General features: G+C 40.1%; 2 protein-coding genes and 1 pseudogene across 16 annotated transcripts in view; 2 read left to right on the forward strand and 1 right to left on the reverse strand.

Moving 5' to 3' along the window:
- The window catches only part of LOC106643102 (CUGBP Elav-like family member 1), a 218,151-nt gene that overhangs the window by 115,741 nt on the left and 80,573 nt on the right, over positions 1-21,837 (reverse strand). The gene's annotated exons all lie outside the window — the stretch shown is intronic.
- On the forward strand, positions 663-10,280 carry LOC149375969 (uncharacterized). Its single transcript, XM_089598233.1, has 2 exons — positions 663-886; positions 8,959-10,280. The coding sequence occupies exons 1-2, from the start codon at positions 852-854 to the stop codon at positions 10,268-10,270; spliced, it is 1,347 nt and encodes a 448-aa protein (XP_089454359.1). The 5' UTR covers positions 663-851; the 3' UTR covers positions 10,271-10,280.
- LOC111643980 (U2 spliceosomal RNA) lies at positions 18,977-19,146 on the forward strand (annotated as a pseudogene).

The following is a 21,837-nucleotide window of genomic DNA, read 5'->3' on the forward strand; positions in this document are numbered from 1 at the left end:
ATATAATAAATAAAATAACAGAAGCGCCAATCCCCACACAACCCGGGGCGCTTACTGGCCGCTTTGTTTACTAATATAATAAATAAAATAACAGAAGCGCCAATCCCCACACTACCCGGGGAGCTTACTGGTTGCATTATTTGTTTGATGAAAGTGTGACGTACAGTATCTAGAACCTTTGTAAGTTCGCGCCTAAGACTCACCTCTCACGGCGCATGAGCAGCGGATACAGAGTATGATGATCACCTTTCGGCGGCGGGTCTGAGCGTTATTAGCTCTTCCGCTCTCTCTTTTCGATTAGCCTCCGAACCTAACGCCACGCACGCGACTGCTCTCGCCTTGAGACTCTAATAAACGAACATATACTTTCTTCAACGTGTATTCAATCCCCTTACACCCCGAAACTCCACAATTCCCACGTAACAGGAGGTTGTAGATAACCCGACCCCCAATTTTTGGCGCTCGACGTGTGGCGAGTTGTGTACGACAAAGTAATAGAAAATTTTTTTTGTTTTCTTTTGTCGTCGGGAAGCACCCACAGTGCAGTGTAAGTGGAAATAAAAAGAATTATCGTGAAAAGAAAAGTGAAATAAAAAAAAAAAAGAATTTAAAGAAGAAACAGTGAATAATAACAAGAAAAGAAAAAAAATTCAGTGTTAAGAAGACATACGCGGCGAGACACGTGAGAAACGGGCAGGTGTCAAGTACCAGCGTGGGCGCTCAGCAGCCATCCAGGAGGCCGGCACCGTCAGGAAATAAAACAAGGGAGAGCCAAAACACGAAACTACATCACATCACGCACCCTCTGGTAGCAATATTTTTCTTTGGACACTTTGTTTACGGACACGGAAATGCTTTGGATCATACTGCTTACAATACTGTCCAGGTAGATAAAATTTATATAAACGGTAAATAATATTACTGCTGGGCGATAAGTTTTATCAAATTGGCCCATAACAAACAAATACAACCAAACAAACAAAAAAAAAACACAAAAAAAATAACCAAGCGAATAAAACAAAATGAAGTCGGGAAAAATTGATAACGTTGTAGGTGGGGCGGTGGACCGCTTAGCAGACGCGGAGGTCGTAACAGACGACAGTTTATGGTTACAATTTTGTCACGATCCCGAGGCGGTCAAAGAGTTAGAAAAGTCGAACAAAAAAACAAAAGACTTAATTGGAAAAATTTTAAAGGGCATGAAGACGGTCGTACCAAGAGATAAAAAAAAAAGAGGGCCCTTAGCAAATAATTGAAGGAAACGAAGCCTCAGAATCATATATAGAGCCCCTGCGTAGTGATGATAGTGGAGAGGAAGGGGATGAGTCAGATAGGAGGCCCGCTAGGAATCAGCTTGGCAATTGGAGAAGGGAGACAGAATTGCCCCAGAGATGGTCAGAAAGGGAGGGGGGAGAAAATGAAAGAGAATTCCACAATAGAGATAGAAGGAAAGCTAGACCGATGCCGGAGTTCGAAAATTTTAAAAATAACCAGGAGAGGTGGGAGCAAACAACAGGTGGATCTACACACAGATCGCCGCATCACCGGGAGTATGAAAGGAATATAAATTACTCAATTAAAGAATTGAGCACAATAATCCCAACAATACCAATATTTACAGGGGACCCAATGAATTTGTCGGCGTTCACAAGGGTAATAAGGGCAATAGGCCGACAGGTGGACGACAGAGACGTCCTATATTTTTTGGCAACACTATCCAGCAGGCTAAAAGGTCGAGCGGCAGCACATTTAAATGATAGAATCACACAGTTTGAGTCTATTGAAGAATTTCTCGAGGAGGTTACGGAAAGGTACGGGGCCATCAGTAGCACAGAGACAGTTATGGCAAAAATTAGGTCGGAACGACAAAGGGATAGGGAATCTGTAGAAGAATACTCAGATCGCATGCAAAAATTGTTTAACAGGGCTATGGGGCTTTAAGAAGCAAACCTTGAAGTTTCTGAAATGTTAAGGCAGGAATTTAAGAAAAATATTCAAAAAGAAGTAGTGACCCAATATATATTAGGCCTTAATCCCCCGTACAACCACGAAGTTTCTATGCATAGGCCCATAACGCTAACAAAGGCCATTACATTGGCATTGAAAGTCGAGGACATGATGGCTATGAAATCACCTCGAGTAGACAGCAATAAATATGAGAGATGGGAAAAAGAATTTAACAAAAAGGAAGATGAGGTAAATAAGTGTAACTATTGTGGCCGAATTGGGCACAAAGCAGAAGAGTGTCGTTAATTGTGGCACGACATAGAAAAGGGGCTGCTGGTGAAGAAAGGTCGCGGTGAGGAGACCAGAACACCGTACTATACAAGGTATCAGGATAGGGGTGAAGAAAGAAGAGGTGGAAGATCATATAATGATAGTGGAAGAAGACCCGGAGACTACAGACATAATAATATGGCTCAGACAGAGAATAAATACAACTACGGCAGATATGGGAGAGATTTTGAAAGAGGGTATGCTTATCGCGAAAACAATAACAACAATAATAATAGTAATAATAGATATTATGAGCCGAATGGCAGAAATTACGGCCAAAGAGAAAGTGGCAGGGATGATAGCCAAAATAATTATGATTGGAAAAGTAACGAGCGTTATGAGCCTAGACACACAAACGGGACACAAGACGCAAGGGAGGCTGAACCTAGACGGGGTGATATGTCTAGTACACAGAAGCCGAATTTTTAGAACGATGCTCGAAGTACTCCCCCAACATCGAGCATCGGGAAAAGTGGCTACGTATTTTAAAGGACCAAAAGTAAACGATGTAAAAATTGGAGAGAAAGAAGAAAAACCCATACAGTCGGAGGTGTGGGGAAAGGAGGTAAACGAAAACAAAATTAATACTCGTCAACAAATCGAACCAAATTTTAAAAAAAATCTAAAAGATAAAAATATATCGATTGGAAAAGAAGACAAGAAAGAAGTCACGACGGTACTAATTAACTATGCAGCAGTAGGACGCAGACCGCCAACAGTAACGCTGGAGAGTGAAGATTTCCGAAATAAAAGATCAGATTTCTATGCTGACACGGGTGCTGAGATCTCGATACTAAAAGAAGATTATATAAAAGAAAATTCGCCATTGGATGAGAATGTAAAAGTAAAAATAATTGGAGTAACTCATGGAGAACGTGAAACAAAAGGCACGGTGGACACAATGATCCATGGTATGAAGTGCACTTTCCATGTAGTCCCGCAGGATTTTCCGATCGAAGTAGACGGAATCCTTGGATGGGATATGTTTAAAAATACAATGGCGAGGTGAGCGCAAAAACAAATACACTTAGCCTAGGTGGTGTAGAAACCCCACTGAAGACGGCAGAATATTTCGAGATAGCAGCGAGATCCAGGCAGGTTATATATGCAAGAGTCAAAAAAGAATTCGGAAAGATTCAAGTTGGATTTGTGCCACTTCAAGATGTGGGAGAACATGTGCATTTTGGAGACTTTTACGGCACTAATAATAAAGGTAAAATATATGCGGAATGCGTGAATTTTTCAAACAAAAAAAGGAGAATTACAGTACCGGAAGTGGATCTGATAGAGTGCGAAGAAGTGAAGAAAATGGAAATAACTGGCAACGTGGGGGACGGCGCCAGAGAAGAAGAGACTGCATTTGTAGGCTTGCTCGAGGAAGTCAAATTGGAAGAAAAAGAAATAGAAAAAAAATACAGATTGAGATATAAAAGCGTAGATGGAGATAAAGAAATCGACACATACGCGGAAAAAGACCGTGGTATAAAAAGTGTCGAAGAAAGAATTGAAAAAATTATGACACTGATCGACACTGAGGGCTGTAACGAAGAAGAGTTACAGCACGTAAGAAAATTAATATCGATGAATCCGTTTGTGTTTGGGTTGGACGGAGAACCGTTAAAAACAACTCATTTGATTAAACACAAAATAGAGACTACAACAAATAAGCCAGTAGTGGTCAGAAGATATAGATACCCGCCTGCGGTGAAGGAAAACATCAGGAGAGAAATTCAAAAATTGATGGATTTGGATATAATAGAACCATCAACGTCCCCATATAACTCAAATATATGGATAGTGCCTAAACCGCCAGGACAAAACGGCGAGAAAAGGTGGCGACTGGTCACAGATTTCAAACAGCTGAACGAAATAACTGTTGGAAGCTGTTACCCACTACCCTTTCAAAGCGACATATTGGAGCACTTAGCGGCCGCTAAGTACATCACAGTAGTTGATTTGAAGAGTGGATTCCACCAGATTAAAATTCAAGAAGAGGACGCGCATAAAACTGCATTCTCGGGACCCGACGGGCACTATCAATATAAACGTATGCCAATGGGGTGCTCAGAGTCACCAAATACATTCCTGAGGGCGATAACGTTAGCTCTAGCCGATCTACAAGGGCGAGAAATTGAAGTATACATGGATGACATCATGGTGTTCGCAGCAACTCTCGAAGAACATGAAAAACGCTTCAAAAAATTGATAGAAAGACTGGCAAAAGCAAACATGACCATAGAGCCAAAAAAATGTCAATTTTTGAAGAAGGAAGCAAAAGTCCTTGGTCATGTGGTTGGAAATGGTAAGATAAAGACGGACCCGAAGAAGATCGAAGCCGCAAAAGAATATCCAAGACCGACAAATTCAAGGAAAATTAAGCAGTTTCTTGGATTCGCGGGATATTACAGGAAATTTATAAAAGATTATGCAAAGATAGCGCGACCACTCTCTACAATGACAAAGAAGAATACGGAGTTTAAATGGATCGAAAAAGAGGAAGAGGCTTTTAAAAAACTAGTGGATGCGCTATGTTCGGAACCTGTATTAACAGCACCGGACTTAAGTAAACCGTTCATTGTTACAACAGATGCGTCGGATTATGCCATCGGAGCAATCCTTAGTCAGGGAGAGATAGGTAAGGATAGACCATGTGAATATGCGTCACGGTGCCTCAAGGGTAGTGAACTTAGATATCCAACGTATGATAAGGAGTTGCTAGCAGTAGTTTTTGCAAAGGAACAGTTTAGACCTTATCTGTATGGCAGGAAGTTCACGGTGGTTACGGATCACGAGCCGTTGAAACATTTTAACACGTCCAAAAAACCCGACATTCGGTTCAACAGATTAAAGGCAGAGTTGCGTGGTTACGATTTCGATATAATTTATCGCCCAGGTATCTCAAACAACGCACCAGATGCTCTTTCAAGAAATCCAGTCGTAAAAGAGGGCGAAAAGAACCCAGAACTACCACGAATAGAACTGTATCAAATGGCAGATGAACAAGAGAAGGAAGAGGGTGTAGTAAGTGATGGCCCACCAGCGCGTATGTTCAAAATTAGGGCAAAATCAAAAATACGGATCGACGGTAAGTTAAAGAAGGTAGTAGTGGAATCAGACTCAGATTCATCACATAAATAACCCAGGAAGAAAAAGACTGAAGTGGAATTGTGTTCGGAAGAAGAAGTTGAGGAAAAACAACAAACTGAAGAGAAAATCTTATCGCAGGGGCCACTAAAGAATAAATTAGAGCACATGAAGAAAGAGAACGGCTGGATAAAAGGGGTACAAAAAACGAGCACACCTTATGTCGTCATAGACCACCAAACAAGGCAAAAACAAAGGAAGAAAAGACAAAGGCAGCTCGACACTCTAAACAGAATTAGACAGAATTTTTCTGTCACTCCTGTAAAAAACACACAGACTGAAGAAAATATAATAGTGAATTGGGAAAAAAGACCAGAAATTAAACACAATAATTTGGAGGAAATTGAAATAGGCTTGAACGGATCAGAGCATGGGAAAGAGAGAGACGACAGTAGGGAGAGAAGCTTAAAAAGTCGTAGCACTTCGGAGGATCGAACGTCCGGGGAAGAAAAAAAATCAGAAAACCCACGACGAGAAAGGCAAAAAGAGTCTAACTATTTTGCAAAAAAGGATCCAAAAAAACTAAACGACCTTACCAGCATGATACAAAAAAAGACAGATAGACTCAAAAAAAAAGTTTTTGTCGACATCAGAGAAAGAGAGGTAGAGGGAAAACTAGGAGTCAGAATAGATGTATGGGAGGTAGAAGATAGCAGCAGGGATTCAAGTAAAAAAGGTGATCGAAACAAAGAAAAAGAGGGAACCGTAAGTACGGAAGATAAAAGTGAGGAAGAGAAAAGTGAAGGCAAGACCAGCAGCGAAGGAGCAAATCTTTCGTGGGATAATCAGGGAGAAAGGCTATCCTTAAATCATGGTGAGACGTCTGGGGCGTTCGATAATTTGAATGATGAAGAATCAAGCAAAAACAACCAATTGATTTCAAACGATGCACTTAATGAGCAAAAACGTGGATCAGACGGAAATTGTGCAGAGCCATGGAAAGAGTGGGATTTATTAGATGTAAAGGGCGATGGTAATTGCTTGTTTTATAGTCTTATTGTACTGTTCGATCTGGACTTAACAGCAAAGCAGCTAAGAAAAATCTTACTGCATTCTGAACATATTAAAAACTGCGTCGACCCGGAAAACACTAAGAGAATTTTGAGGAAGGATTACGAGTTTGGGGATGGAGAGTGCATTTTTGTCTTTTCTCAGGAGTTCAAAAAGAACATATGTGTGCACTACGTAAATGGAGATGGACCTCCAATGTGTCATCACTACACAGGAATAAAAGGAGATGAATATGAGCACATGCGGTATGAGCCGGAGCACTATCAGGCGCTCTGCGAAAAGGGACAAAAACGCTATAAATCAATGGATGAATTATACAAAAATTTAAGTGATGAAGACAGTAAGATAGTACGAAGGGCGAGACGAGCAACATTGAGGAAAAGGAATGAAAACAAGTTCCCATATACGAGACAGAAAATCAAGGGTAGAGTTAATAAGAAAACAAAGGAAGACAACAAAACAGATCACGAGACGAGTGATGAGTCAGATTCTGGATCAAAAGAAAAACGAATACCAAAGAAGCGCGATCCGCCACCACCTCCACCGGAACCACCGGACGAGCCTAGCCCAATAGCGGAACAAGAAACACCAAAAATATCAGATGACGACGTAAACAATGAAAGTCACGAAAAAGAAGTTAGCGATAATGAAAATGGAAAGGAGTTACTTAATGCGAACATGGTGGCAGGTGATAATGCCGAAAGCACAGATGATGGCGAAATCAATATAAGTGTACCAGGTTTAGATAGGTACAGAGCTTGCCGGACACGACTACCAGTACAAAAACCACCCTGGAAGCCAGAGGAAGATAAGGATATACCACCATTCCAAAGGCTTAAGAAAATAAATGAACACCCATTTAGATACATTGAAAACTCAGCCTTCTGTACAATAACAGAAAATATACCGGACACAGAAGCCATAGACGCGCTTCACGAGAGAGGTTATATAAATCCAACAGCCATGAATAAAGAAAATAGGAGGGTTGGAGAGGTCTTCCTATCTAGAGCAAGAAAAGTATCAGTAATGCAGTTATACGTGAAAGAGCACTTTGACAGTGCGGGATTAAAATCGGATATTAAGAAATGCATATCGTCTTTAAAACAGCTCATGATGTTTAACAAGTTGACGTCAGTAGGTATTATACGAGATCTAGCAATACTAAGCGTATCACAGTGGGACTATTTCGCAGAGCAATTTGAAAACACCTTCGAAAACACAAAAATATCGGCAGTGTTGTACTTGAATAATTTAGTAGTACCACCAGTGGAGCAACGATTTGATGTACTCAAAGAATACCACGAGTCATCGGTAGGAGGCCACAGAGGTATGAACCAGACTTACAACAAAATTGCGAAAGACTATTACTGGCGAAATATGCGACCGGACGTACGTCAGTTCGTGTTAGGTTGTGAATCATGCCAATCTAAAAAACTTGTTAGAGTAAGAACAAAACAGGCTCTAGTCGTAACAGATACACCAGCTAGGCCATTTGAAAAAATATCAATTGATTTTTATGGCCCGATAAACAAACCATCGGCTCATGGCAATAGTCACATATTGTCAATTCAGGACTGGCTCACGAAATATATAATTCTTGTACCAGTAAAGAGAGCGACTGCGTTAGAAACAGCAAAAGCACTTTTAAACAGAGTAATTGCATACTTTGGCGCCCCAGAGAAAATGCTGTCAGACAGAGGGGCACATTTCCAAAACAAACTGTTGGAAGAGTTCGCAAGGGTATTTAAAATAGGCAAAATGGGAACAACAGCCTTCCATCCACAGAGTAACGGCGCAATAGAACGAATGCATCATACATTAACGGAATATTTAAAGGCGTACGTAAATGAAGATGACTTTTGGGACGATCATTTGGGCATGTGCATGTGCGCTTACAATTCGACAAAACACTCAGCAACGGGGATAGCGCCTCAAGAAGTATTGCTGGGCTACCCAGCCAGAATTCCATCTAGCTTCAAGAAAACAATGAATGAACAAACGTATGATGAACATGTAGAAGACGTAATAAAAACAATGACGCGGCTAAGGACAATAGCAGCCATGAATCAAGTTCAGGCGAAGTACAGGTCCAAATATTATTACGACAAAAAATTGAACACAAGATTTTTCATGTAAGGGGAAATGGTCTATGTTCTTAAAGAGCCGAGAAAGAAATATGAGGATCACTACGAAGGACCATACGAAATCGTAGGAATAAATTACAAAAACCATAATATAAAACTGAAACGTGGCAATGAAACAAGAATTACACACGTGGACAAAATCAAGAAAGCATGCGTTATAAAAACCCAATTGTTAGATAATAGGAAACTCGGGGAATAAAGCAGGATAACAAAAACAAATCGCACAAGAGTAAGAAGCAAAAAAAAAAAAAAAAAAAAACGAGATATCAGAAACAACAAGACCAAAATAGTATACTTCTCTCGTAAGCGTGGCCTTCGGACGACTTACGAGATCAGCAATCAAAACGGTATGGACAAAAAAAATACAAATCTTATGTTTCAGGGCTGGAACCATGCCGGTGACACAGCAACCTGGAGAGATAGAGGAAATTGAAAGAAATCCTGGAATATTGGTAGAGAGCTTGGGCCCAGTCCAAGCAGTCGCATCAACTTGGAAAATGATATGGTATGTAGATTGGAATGACGTTGTCGAGGAGGTAAATTCGTTTTTAGACGCGAAAAAGCAAGCAAAATGGAAGTGCAGGGTGACGATAAAAAAGGAACACGAATGTATAGAACAAGTAGAGTACACGGCAGGAAAAGTCCTAACGGCCTTGGATAGGGTAAAAGAGGCATATAGAACAGTAGTAGGCCAAAAGATCGATGATCAAAGCAAGACGGTGCAGGCGCTGCAGGGGAGTGTGACTGACGCGGAAAAAGAGAAAATACAAAAGCTAGTAGAGGCGATCCCGACTAACACAATGGAAACAACTAAGTATTTAACGGAACAAATTAGAGTCATAACATATGGAAACCATGAAAGATACCTTCAAGATATAAAATCGTTTAAAGATAAAGCTGGAAGAATAACGGAGGAAGGTTTAAAAATTTTTGCAGAATACTTCGGCAATTATGACAGGGTTACAGAAATGGTGGGCGAATTTGAACACTTAGCTGAGAAACTCTTAACAAAATTTGGAACAACTGTGGACATAATATACTTGGCGAGTCGGGGAACGACACATATACCAGATGCGGCATTGAGAGCGATTTTGGAAGCAAAAATTTTGGCAGAGCAGCTGAGACCAGATCTACGGTTCCCAGTAAGCGAAAATATAACTACAGAAGAAGAAATTGGAGTAATCTCAGAAATAACGACCATGGCATTTAACGGCAGAATAATATATTACATACGGATACCACTGGTTACGAAAGAAAAATTGGACCTTCTTAGGATATCATCATTGCCAGTGGAACAAAAAGGGTTAAATACGACGGATTTAGTGGCATATTTGCAGCCAACATACGAATACATGGCGAGCAGTGTTAGTGAGAAAAGATTTACGCCAATCCCGCAAGAGGTGATAAGACTATGTAAAAGACTAGGAAAAACACGAATATGCACACAAATGAAGCCAACACAAGAAGTCGAAGAAGACCACCCCTGTGAGATACGTATCATATTGGGGATCGCAGTGAAGAAACCAGAAGAATGTCCGATAATATTAGCCAAGTTAAAGGGCACATTTTGGACACGTCTCCATGCTAAAAACCAACATGCCTTTACCACCACGAGAAAGGACAAAGTCCACATACAGTGTGAACACACCGAACACAAGACACTGAAGGTGGTGGATTCTGGGGTAGTCAGCTAAGCAAGGGACTGTATAGCTCAAGCATCGGATACAAGATTGGATCCAGGACAAGAGGAAGGTGAAAATCGCATAATGAAGCTTGAAAGTGCAAGTCTTAACTTGAAGGATATACTACAAAAGGTGAAAGGGACTAAAGGAGGTATGTTATTGGAATTAATGGAAGCAGTGATAAAAAGAGACGGACTACAGGAACTCGATAACCAGGAGCACGGACTTGACGATAGGATAAAAACAGGTACTAAGCTAGCGGATATACTCCAACGGGCACACGAGTTAGTACAAACAAAGAAGGAATTCTCAAATTGGAAGGAATACGCATTGTTGGCAACGGAAATAGCACTAGGAGTGGCAGCCGGATCTTTTGGATTTTTAAAACAGGGGGGTCCAATAATACTTAAAGGTTTGAGAATGATTACAGGCAGACGGGAGAGGAACCGCGGAAACACCAACTCAGTACTACAAGACTTGTCAACCCAGAGGGCCATAGTTGATGCACGAGAGGTACAAGTGCTACTGGCCGAGCGGGTAGGATCAGAAGGCAGAAGACTACCAGTTCAGTTAACAACCAATCCGCGATGATCTCAGAGACTGACGATGTAATAAAAAAGGTTATACAAAAGATGTGTACAGAAAAAAAAAAAAATAAATAAATAGATAAATAAATAAATAATTAAATAAATAAATAAAAAATACTAAGAATAATTAAATAAATAGTAAATATACAAAGAATATAATTATACAAAAATAATGTAAAGAGAGCAGCGCAAACAAGAACAATTATGTATACACAAATAATTCACAGACAAAATAACACAAATATACTCGCACACACAAACTAGTATGGCCATCGAGGACGATGACCGCGTGGCCTCGGACGTGTGACGTACAGTATCTAGAACCTTTGTAGGTTCGCGCCCAAAACTCACCTCTCACGGCGCATGAGCAGCGGATACAGAGTATGATGATCACCTTTCGGCGGCGGGCCTGATCGTTATCAGCTCTCCCGCTCTCTCTCTCCGATAAGCCTCCGAACCTAACGCCACGCACGCGACTGCTCTCGCCTTGAGACTCTAATAAACGAACATATACTTTCTTCCACAAGTATTCAATCCCCTTACACCCCGAAACTCCACAATTCCCACGTAACAAAAGCATCAAATGATAAAAAAAGTCAAGCGCAACTAGAAAATGCTCTTTATAGTTTGGTGATGGGCATTCGTGTTATTACTTTATGAATTTTATCAATTTTCAAAATCATCATCTAACGCTCCGGAATGTTATTCCTTATTTCATTTATTCAATTAATAAACAAAGCGGCCAGTAAGCGCCCTGGGTTGTGAGGGGATTGGCACTTCTGTTATTTTATTTATTATATTAAAAAACAAAGCAGCCAGTAAGCGCCCCGGGTTGTGTGTGGATTGGCGCTTCTGTTATTTTATTTTTTATATTAAAAAACAAAGCGGCCAGTAAGCGCCCCGGGTTGTGTGGGGATTGGCGCTTCTGTTATTTTATTTTTTATATTAAAAAACAAAGCGGCCAGTAAGCGCCCCGGGTTGTGTGGGGATTGGCGCTTCTGTTATTTTATTTATTATAATAATTGACAAAGCAACCAGTAAGCGCCCATGGTTGAGTAGGGATTGGCGCTTGTGTTATTTAATTTGTTCTAAATAAATAAAGAGACCAGTAAGCGCCCCAGGTTGTGTGGGGATTGGCGCTTGTGTTATTTTATTTTTTATATTAAAAAACAGAGCGGCCAGTAAGCGCCCCGGGTTGTGTGGGGATTGGTACTTGCGTTAATGATTTTTTTTAATAATAAACAAAGCAGCCAGTAAACGCTCCGGGTTGTATGGTGATTGGTACTTGCGTTAATTATTTTTTTAAATAATGAACAAAGTGGCCAGTAAGCGCCCCGGGTTGTGTAGGGATTGGCGCTTGTGTTATTTTATTTATTATATTAAAAAACAAAGCGGCCAGTAAGCGCCCCGGGTTGTTTGGGGATTGGCGCTTCTGTTATTTTATTTAGTATATTAAAGAACAATGAGGCCAGTAAGCGCTCCGGGTTGTGTGGTGATTGGTACTTGCGTTAATTATTTTTTTAAATAATAAACAAAGCAGCCAGTAAGCGCTCCGGGTTGTGTGGTAATTGGTACTTGCGTTAATTATTTTTTTAAATAATAAAAAAAGTGGCCAGTAAGCGCCCCAGGTTGTGTGGGGATTGGCGCTTGTGTTATTTTATTTATTATATTAAAAAACAAAGCGGCCAGTAAGCGCCCCGGGTTGTGTGGGGATTGGCGCTTGTGTTATTTTATTTATTATATTAAAGAACAATGCGGCCAGTAAGCGCTCCGGGTTGTGTGGTGATTGGTACTTGCGTTAATTATTTTTTTAAATAATAAACAAAGTGGCCAGTAAGCGCCTCGGGTTGTGTGAGGATTGGCGCTTGTGTTATTTTATTTATTATATTAAAAAACAAAGCGGCCAGTAAGCGCCCCGGGTTGTGTGGAGATTGGCGCTTGTGTTATTTTATTTATTATATTAAAAAACAAAGCGGCCAGTAAGCGCCCCGGGTTGTGTGAGGATTGGCGCTTGTGTTATTTTATTTATTATATTAAAAAACAAAGCGGCCAGTAAGCGCCCTGGGTTGTGTGGAGATTGGCGCTTGTGTTATTTTATATAATATATTGAAAAACAAAGCGGCCAGTAAGCGCCCCGGGTTGTGTGGGGATTGGTACTTGTGTTAATTATTTTTTTTAATAATAAACAAAGCGGCCAGTAAACGCTCCGGGTTGTGTGGTGATTGGTACTTGCGTTAATTATTTTTTTTAAATAATAAACAAAGTGGCCAGTAAGCGCCCCGGGTTGTGTGGGGATTGGCGCTTGTGTTATTTCATTTATTATATTAAAAACAAAGCGGCCAGTAAGCGCACTGAGTTGTGTGGGGATTAACGCTTGAGTTATTTAATTTATGTTAAATTATTAAAGGGACTGTTTAGCGCACTGAGTTGTGTGGGGATTGGCGCTTGTGTTATTTAATTTATTTTAAATAAATGAATGGACCAGTAAGTGCACTGAGTTGTGTGGGGATTGGCGCTTGTGTTATTTAATTATGTTAAATAAATAAAGGGACCGACAAACGCTCTGGGTTGTGTGGGGATTGGCGCTTGTGTTATTTAATTTATGTTAAATAAATAAAGGGACTGTTAAGCGCACTGAGTTGTGTGGGGATTGGCGCTTGTGTTATTTAATTTATGTTAAATAAATAAAGGGACCGATAAGCGCTCTGGGTTGTGTGGGGATTGGCGCTTGTGTTATTTAATTCATGTTAAATAAATAAAGGGACCAGCAAGCACACTTAGTTGTGTGGGGATTGGCGCTAGTGTTGTTTAATTTATGTTAAATAAATAAAGGGACCAGTAAGCGCACTGAGTTGTGTGGGGATTAACGCTTGTGTTATTTAATTTATGTTAAATAAATAAAGGGACTGTTAAGCGCACTGAGTTGTGTGGGGATTGGCGCTTGTGTTATTTAATTTATGTTAAATAAATAAAGGGACTGTTTAGCGCACTGAGTTGTGTCGGGATTGGCGCTTGTGTTATTTAATATATTTTAAATAAATGAATGGACCAGTAAATGCCCCGGGTTGTGTGGGGATTGGCGCTTGTGTTATTTAATTTATATTAAATAAATAAAGGGACCGATAAGCGCTCTGGGTTGTGTGGGGATTGGCGCTTGTGTTATTAAATTTATTTTAAATAAATGAATGGACCAGTAAATGCCCCTAGTTGTGTGGGGATTGGCGCTTGTGTTATTTAATTTATGTTAAATAAATAAAGGGACCAATAAGCGCTCTGGGTTAAGTGGGGATTGGCGCTCGTGTTTTTTAGTTTATGTTAAATAAATAAAGGGAACAATAAGCGCTCTGGGTTGTGTGGGGATTGGTACTTGCGTTAATTGTTTTTTTTAAATAATAAACAAAGTGGCCAGTAAGCGCCCCGGGTTGTGTGAAGATTGGTGCTTGCGTTAATTATTTTTTTAAATAATAAACGAAGCGGCCAGTAAGCGCTTCGGGTTGTGTGGTGATTGGCACTTGCGTTAATTATTCTTTTAAATAATAACCAAAGCGGCCAGTAAGCGCTCCGGGTTGTGTGGAGATTGGCGCTTCTGTTATTTTATTTATTATAATAATTGACAAAGCAACCAGTAAGCGTTCCGGGTTGTGTGGTGATTAGTACTTAAGTTAATTATTTTTTTAAATAATAAACAAAGCGGCCAGTAAGCGTTCCGAATTGTGTGGTGATTGGTACTTGCGTTTATTATTTTTGAATAATAAACAAAGCAGCCAGTAAGCGCCCCGGGTTGTGTGGGGATTGGCGCTTGTGTTATTGGGTGATATAATTGGGTAATATGTGACTAAATAACGATAATGGTACCATAGTTATTCTTATTGTGTTTTTTATGTAAATGTTATTGTAGCGGCCTGTACGATTATTCGTCAGTATATTGGTGCACGTACGATTCTTCGTCGGAAAGAAGTGGCCTTTACGATTCTTCGTCGGAAAGAAGTGGCCTGTACGATTCTTCGTCGGAATATATCTGCGCGTACGATTCTTCGTCGGAATATATCTACGTGTACGATTCTTCGTCGGAATATATCTGCGCGTACGATTCTTCGTCGGAAAGAAGTGGCCTTTACGATTCTTCGTCGGAAAGAAGTGGCCTGTACGATTCTTCGTCGGAATATATCTGCGCGTACGATTCTTCGTCGGAATATATCTGCGCGTACGATTCTTCGTCGGAAAGAAGTGGCCTTTACGATTCTTCGTCGGAAAGAAGTGGCCTGTACGATTCTTCGTCGGAATATATCTGCGCGTACGATTCTTCGTCGGAATATATCTACGTGTACGATTCTTCGTCGGAATATATCTGCGCGTACGATTCTTCGTCGGAAAGAAGTGGCCTTTACGATTCGTCGTCGGAAAGAAGTGGCCTGTACGATTCTTCGCTGGAATATATCTGCGCGTACGATTCTTCGTTGGATATTTTGTGGAGTACGATTCTTCGTAGGAGCCGTCGATATCATGTCTTTGCCGAAGGAAAAGTTGACAGATTTATGCGTGCGTTCGCAGAACCAACAAAAAAAAGTTTCGAATACCTACATCTGCACTTGGTGGTCATATTTCAAGCGGGGGGAGGGGCTAACGTTAATTCTCCTCGCACGGGCGAGCTGATAGATAAAACAAGATGACGACGAATCACCCTTCATCAAAGATAAATTAGAGGGTAGACAAAGTCGAAATTTTAGGTTCAGCATACCTACAGTTTGTCTCGGGTGCATCTGTAGTACTGAACTGTCGGACGACGCCGACGACGATGGTTATTTTTGTCAAGAAGGAGGTATATAGATGAAGCGCAAAGTGAGGTGTGATGTACTTCTCCTCCATCGTTTCGGTGGTGCACAAAACTGGCCTCGGGAATAGTAGCGCCGACCCGAGAAATGATGCTTATGTTTAGATTCAAGAATTCCCAAATCATTCCTCCTCCTACACACGTTACACGCGCGCGCGAGCGCATACCGCATTCTGGCCTAGCAACTCTTGCCGTGATCACCTCCATCTCTCTATGTCTCAGAATCGCAAGCGCGGGCCGTCAGGTTATCTCAATTACAATATAGCTGTTATTTTTGTTTTTCACCGACTACCCTTGATCGCCTCAATAATTAGTGATCTGTTTGTTTCTAACATTTATTATGTCGTGCCAATACAACCGATAACCCTCTTGCATGATCATTTTTTTCTTCTCCAGAAAAAGTTAAGGAAAAAAATAACCATGAAACTTTAACAATCATTCTATATTACATTAAAAAAATTTTTAACAATACATCACAGTAGACGAGACGAAAAACATCTATGGTTAAAGTTTTTCGTACTTGATACACTTATTAACTATATAATTAATGTATGTAATTGTAAATATGCACGGAATTGATTACTTGCAGTTATAGAATATATTATTAAAAAAAATTCGAGATTTCGGGTTTATAATGATGTTATAACTATTTCATATCGGTTGGTGTTTAAAAGGATCGGTTAATGAATTTTACTTTCCTGCATAGAAAGTTTTATCGTTTTAAATATAATTTTTACTTTTCGAACCATAATTTTAACTGCCAAAATAATAATTCTTACTGCTTTAAAAAACAACAATTTGTTTTTTTTTTTTTTTTTTTTTGCCAGTTTGCATCAAATTTACTGTATAGAATATGGTAATTTTTTCTGGTATTTCTTCATCATTTATATAATTTTTTTCTCTAAGTGTTGTTACAATAGTAATAATAATAATAATAATAATAATAATAATAATAATAGTAATAAAAATAAACATTTTTTACTGTCGATGAAATTTTTGCTTCAAAAGTTGGCTGTTGAAATCTTGTCTAGTTATATCAACCTCGTAGGTACGTTAGCTGCCACTAGTCGGGCTCATAAAGTTATTTAGACTCTCTCTTTCTCTCACCCGTAAGCTCGTTCGTCCAATAACACTCGAGTTTACGATCTTCTTACTCTAAAGTATCGAATTAGACGAAGCGAGTCGAGGTTATGTCCACAGTTGACGACGACGACGTCGACGCTGATGCAGAGGTCACCGAGAGGAGCGCTTTCTTGCGAGATTCGTCGAGATTTATGACTGTCACGTGGCACATGGACATACTTGATACGTTCGTATTATATGTATACCTGTAGGGAGCTTATTCCCCCCCCCCCCTTTTAAGCTCGTGGTCCTTTCTTTCTTTTTTTTGGTGCCTCAGGATCAAGAGGTTTTTTTTCCACCTTTGCTACATAACTGCAGCTTTTTTGTACTTACTCCAATTATGTTTACCCGTGATACAGACAGGTCGCAAACAACCAACCGACAGACTTCCTTTTCTTTCTATTCCTGGCTTTACCTTCACTCTGGCGCTTTTCATTTATTCATCGCCAAAAGTCTCAATTCTCGACCTGGCTTAACACCCGAAGGGCATTGAATATTCAAAAGAAAATCCATCAGGTCACGGCGCTTCCGATGATAAAGCCACTCTCCGCCTCACGCATACTTTGCCTGTACAGGCTCACTCGTCCGTCCGCCATTCGTTTGGATGTCTGTAATATTTATACATGGTGTTGATGGTAGTAAGCGCATGTCTGTACTTGTGTATTACGTGGCGTTAAGTATAAGTCTATGCGTGTTGTTGACCTCTTTGCGGTCAGCTCACCTTTTAAATTCTTTTTTTTTTTTTTTCCAGGTTTTGTGTGCTCTTTTCAACGAAACTAGGGAGATTTTGTTTAGAAGCCATGTATCATGGGACCACAGACTCCTGAAGTCTATAGGTACTTGCAATTCCGCGCATTTCATTCCCATAAAATTCGACTCTTCGTACACTGTACCTAAATCCAAGTAATCCTTATCTTGAAAATAAACATCATAGTTTTTAATTCTCGTCACAAATGTTAATAACGCTTTCATCATGATGCTATTTATCGTTCAAAACTTTTGGGCATTTCATTTTAAAACATTAATAACTACTTAACATGTATTTTGTTAAAAAAAAAATAATAATAATAATTACCGTAACTTTATATCTTCACAGATGTTTAATCGTCGATCAAGTGTTCAGAAAATTTGAAAAGTAATCTGACGAAATGGCATGAAAGTGTTTGACAGGTGTTTCTATTCTGCATAGGTTTTCGTGCTCTGTCTGCAATTTTTCGGACAGGTGGAACAGCGAAATAAATGACGCCCGATCTCACGGTCGCACAGCTGGGGGGGGGGGCAGCCCGAAGACGCCACTCGGGGAGCGGGTGGCACCAAAAACACAGGCAGCCCATCGTAATTATTGTACCAATACTTGAGTCAAAATTCGATCCGCGCCCTCAAGTTAGTCACGTATAATATACGCACACAATACATCTATACCTTGGATATGAGTGTATAATATATTGTACTCCACAGTATACCGGCATTCTCATGCACGCGAGCAGAGTCAACTCGCCAGCCCCAGTAGCTTTCTTCTCTCCGCTTCATGCGTGGTCTGGGAGTGAGAATATTCCGACTCTTTCACTTGCTTGCTTCTCTCTGTATTACTTACTTGCATGATATTGCCGAAACTTTGCAAGCGAGCGAAAGGTAAATTAATTGAGTAACTTTTTTAATACCGGCCAGCTCTGCTGCTGCTGCTTCCCCTCGATCGATTCGTTCAGCTGAAAGAACGGCCAACGCACGGGCTCAATTTTAATTGGCTTTTCGAATTTTTGTGGCACGTTCGTGACCACAACCCATCACCCATCGTGCGAGTTTCTATGTGTCTCAAACCCATTGAAAGCCTTAACTTTAACTTCATACAAATATGTTATTGTCAAGTACTTATACAGGCACGGCACACTACGGCGGTCATCAAGGGGGAACAAAATAGAGACCGGTGTATGAATGTAATTGTGTACACGTGGGACAAATAAAGAGAGAGAGAGAGAGAGAGTAGAGCCGTATCTCTTGGGTACGTCGGAGATGTAAAAGACGGATATATATTTATTAGCTGTGGCACTGGTCGCGTGCGCCGTGGGCGAGGTTGCGTGTCTTTGATTGTTTAGCGGGGCTCTGCTTGCCAAGCAATAAATTGCCCTCGCTCCGTTTGGATCGTCGTCATTTCCTCGACAGCCGTACAAAACGCCGGTGACCCCTGGGTTGCGCCCCTTCAAAGTGTAGTATCTGTTCTTATCAGCTTGATATCTGATACATCTCCCATTGGGAGATCAGAATATCGAACTGATTTTTAAAGGTAGGCGGGATGTCTGGGGCTTGCTCCGATCCTGCCACGGGTTGTTGGCACCTTTCCCCCTCCTCTCTCTTTCCCTCGTGCTGTTTTACCTTCTCCTCAAGGGTACAGGTTCATATTTATGCAGTACGCATGACCACAGACGCCACAAACGAATCGTATATCTTCGTTAATCAACGTGTAACAATGTCATGCAACCTGTTGTCAATTTGCAAGGTGACTGTTCAAGGCTTTGCGAATCGTCGAATAACAATATTACTTTGACAAATTTAACAATAATATAAATACGTCCAAATTATTAGCACGTGTTACGCGTCTGCTACACCATCTTGTCACATTATCATTATCACCTGTTCTGTCATCGATACAAAACCCTTTGCTTTTTCAACTCCGGATTAATACACAACGTATCTATTACTTCTAGAGACTATCCTGTGCAGGTAGCATTTTCTTTCTTTTCCCTTGTATATTTTCTAGGCCTATCCAGCCTATAAACCAACCCCTGTACCAACTCATATCACACCAAGCGCGTGTACATCAGCTGTGCCGGCAGTGGCATTTCATTGCAAATTTTGGTTATTGGCATCATTGGATGCAAAGCCGTTTTTCTGTATATAGAAATAAAGTTGGAAGGTTGTACCTGATCTGCTCTTGATTTGCCGATTCCAAGTGACACACCACCAGAGAATCCGTCCAAAGTTAGCGCATAGTTATTTAAGATTTCCTCTTTCTTTTTCTCCCGGTATACCACCTAATAAATAATTTCGTCATTTTTGTTGTTCCGTGCAGGCATAAATTTAATATCATTGGTATAGTAAAACTACTTTATGTTAATTTACATCGCACGCGGCGCAGTGATTTTTTAAACAAGTAAAATTTTATCCGACTCTGACAGTTTTTATAAACTAATCACCAATTGATATAATGTGCATGTATACTTCGTTGCAGGTCACCGTTTGCAGGGTGGCCAAAAGTTTTGCACTTGCAGGGAATTCGAAATACAGTTGAAAGATATTTTCATTGATTCTTTCGATTTATTTAATATGCACAATGTAGACAGTCATAACAATAATAATAATAATAATAATAATAATAATAATAATAATAATAATAATATATGTAGCTGCATCGGTATATCAAACACCTACAGCTTTACGTGCCCATCGAGCATAAGTAGGTACTTATACTTATTTGCTTGCTTATACTTGCCACGCTCTACCGCATGCCCGATATCATTCGGGTGTACCAGAAGGTGCAGATGTACCTACATGTCCGTCTCCTGGCTCACCTATATATACATTTATTCTGTCACTCCCGCGACTATTCTTTTATCATGTGACATCAAAAGGCGGTTATTATGTAAGTACAGCGCGCGGAGTGTGGTGCACGCAGACCCTCGTGGATATCGGTAGTAGTATAGCCATGTATGTAGCACGCGGTTGCACTAAGGGTGCACAAAAATCGGTCGACGCGGCGACGCGCAATCCCAATAACCCTATCGTGCTTCACTACTTTACCCACCGGTGGATGATATACGACGTACAAAATTATGTTTAACCCCTATTACACGGCTGCCAGCTGGTGTTGCGACTTTACGGAAAGGAAATCACTCCGGATTTTTATTTGATGAACAAGTACGAGCGCACGCACCCGCCAAAACCCCTACCGTGGTTACCTCTAAAGATGAGTTGGGCTCAACTTTCACCCCAATTACATAGTCAGAAATTCGCCCTGCCCTATCCTGTCACTCGAGAACTACATGACGCCGGTAACGCGAGAACTGTATACAAGTATACATTAAAGTCGGGTCTTTTGTGCCTGAATTACTCACCCAAGTATAACTTATACCCAAACACCAGTCCAAACTGTCCAAAGTTCAACGACTTGGGTATTAGGTATACATATATACATACTTACATATTTTATTTGGTTATGTTGGGTATGCTGGAAAACGTGATGACATCATGACACTCCTCGAGAACCGTGAATTTTTTGGGTTTAAGGGTATACTACTGGACATCAGCAGCATACATTTGTCCTCTTTTTTTCTCTTCCACTTTTAAAATTGACTAACTTTTCGTGTGCCGTAAGAAAATGGTTTTTTTTTTTTCCCCAGTATTATTGCGGCATTGATACACCTGTGCATACAATTATCTACAATTGTAAGTAACTGTGTGAAATATATTTTTAGAAAATTATTTGATAAAACGGCCTTGGTTATTCGAAATAAATATTAAACTAATAAACACACGATACTTAAAGTCTCAAAATTTTGATTACTTAGTTCTATTCGAGTGTTACAGTTCCGTAAAGTTACGACTTCAAACAAAATGATGGTAAACCCCTAAAGATAAGAAAAAAAATAAAAACCAGGAAAGTGTTACAACCTATTAAGAAGGTGTGCAAATAAAAAATAAGATAATAACTCAGAGATAATTTACATTTGTAAGTTTTTATGATATCGCCCGGTGATGCATAATCCCTTTAATCAGTAGATGGATCAAGTTTGGGGACCGACGTGATGCTATTGTTTTTGTTGTTGTCGGTTAAATGACAACAGCTAACGACACTTGCTTAACTTTAAAGCCTTTTTTTTTTTTTTTTTTTTTTTTTCCAAGTTTGTATGATTGTATCCGTAACGGTGGACAAGATTTTGTTTGCAATCCTGGCCCATAAATTACAAATACGTTTGTCGTAAATTTACGTAACATGTCTAATTTTTTCATTTTCGTCTTACATTGAATTACAAACCGATGTTTTT

The sequence above is a fragment of the Copidosoma floridanum genome, unplaced genomic scaffold, assembly GCF_036245765.1.
Source record: "Copidosoma floridanum isolate Cflo_tuat_1 unplaced genomic scaffold, Cflo_Japanese_pri ptg000001l, whole genome shotgun sequence".
NCBI classification, from domain to species: Eukaryota; Metazoa; Arthropoda; class Insecta; order Hymenoptera; family Encyrtidae; genus Copidosoma; species Copidosoma floridanum.

Excerpts from the sequence above, each read along its gene's own strand:
- LOC149375969 (XM_089598233.1), top strand. The coding sequence starts at position 852 with ATGCTTTGGATCATACTGCTTACAATACTGTCCAG. Across the intron at positions 887-8,958 it reads CTGCTTACAATACTGTCCAG|GGCTGGAACCATGCCGGTGA; the intron begins GTAGATAAAATT and ends CTTATGTTTCAG.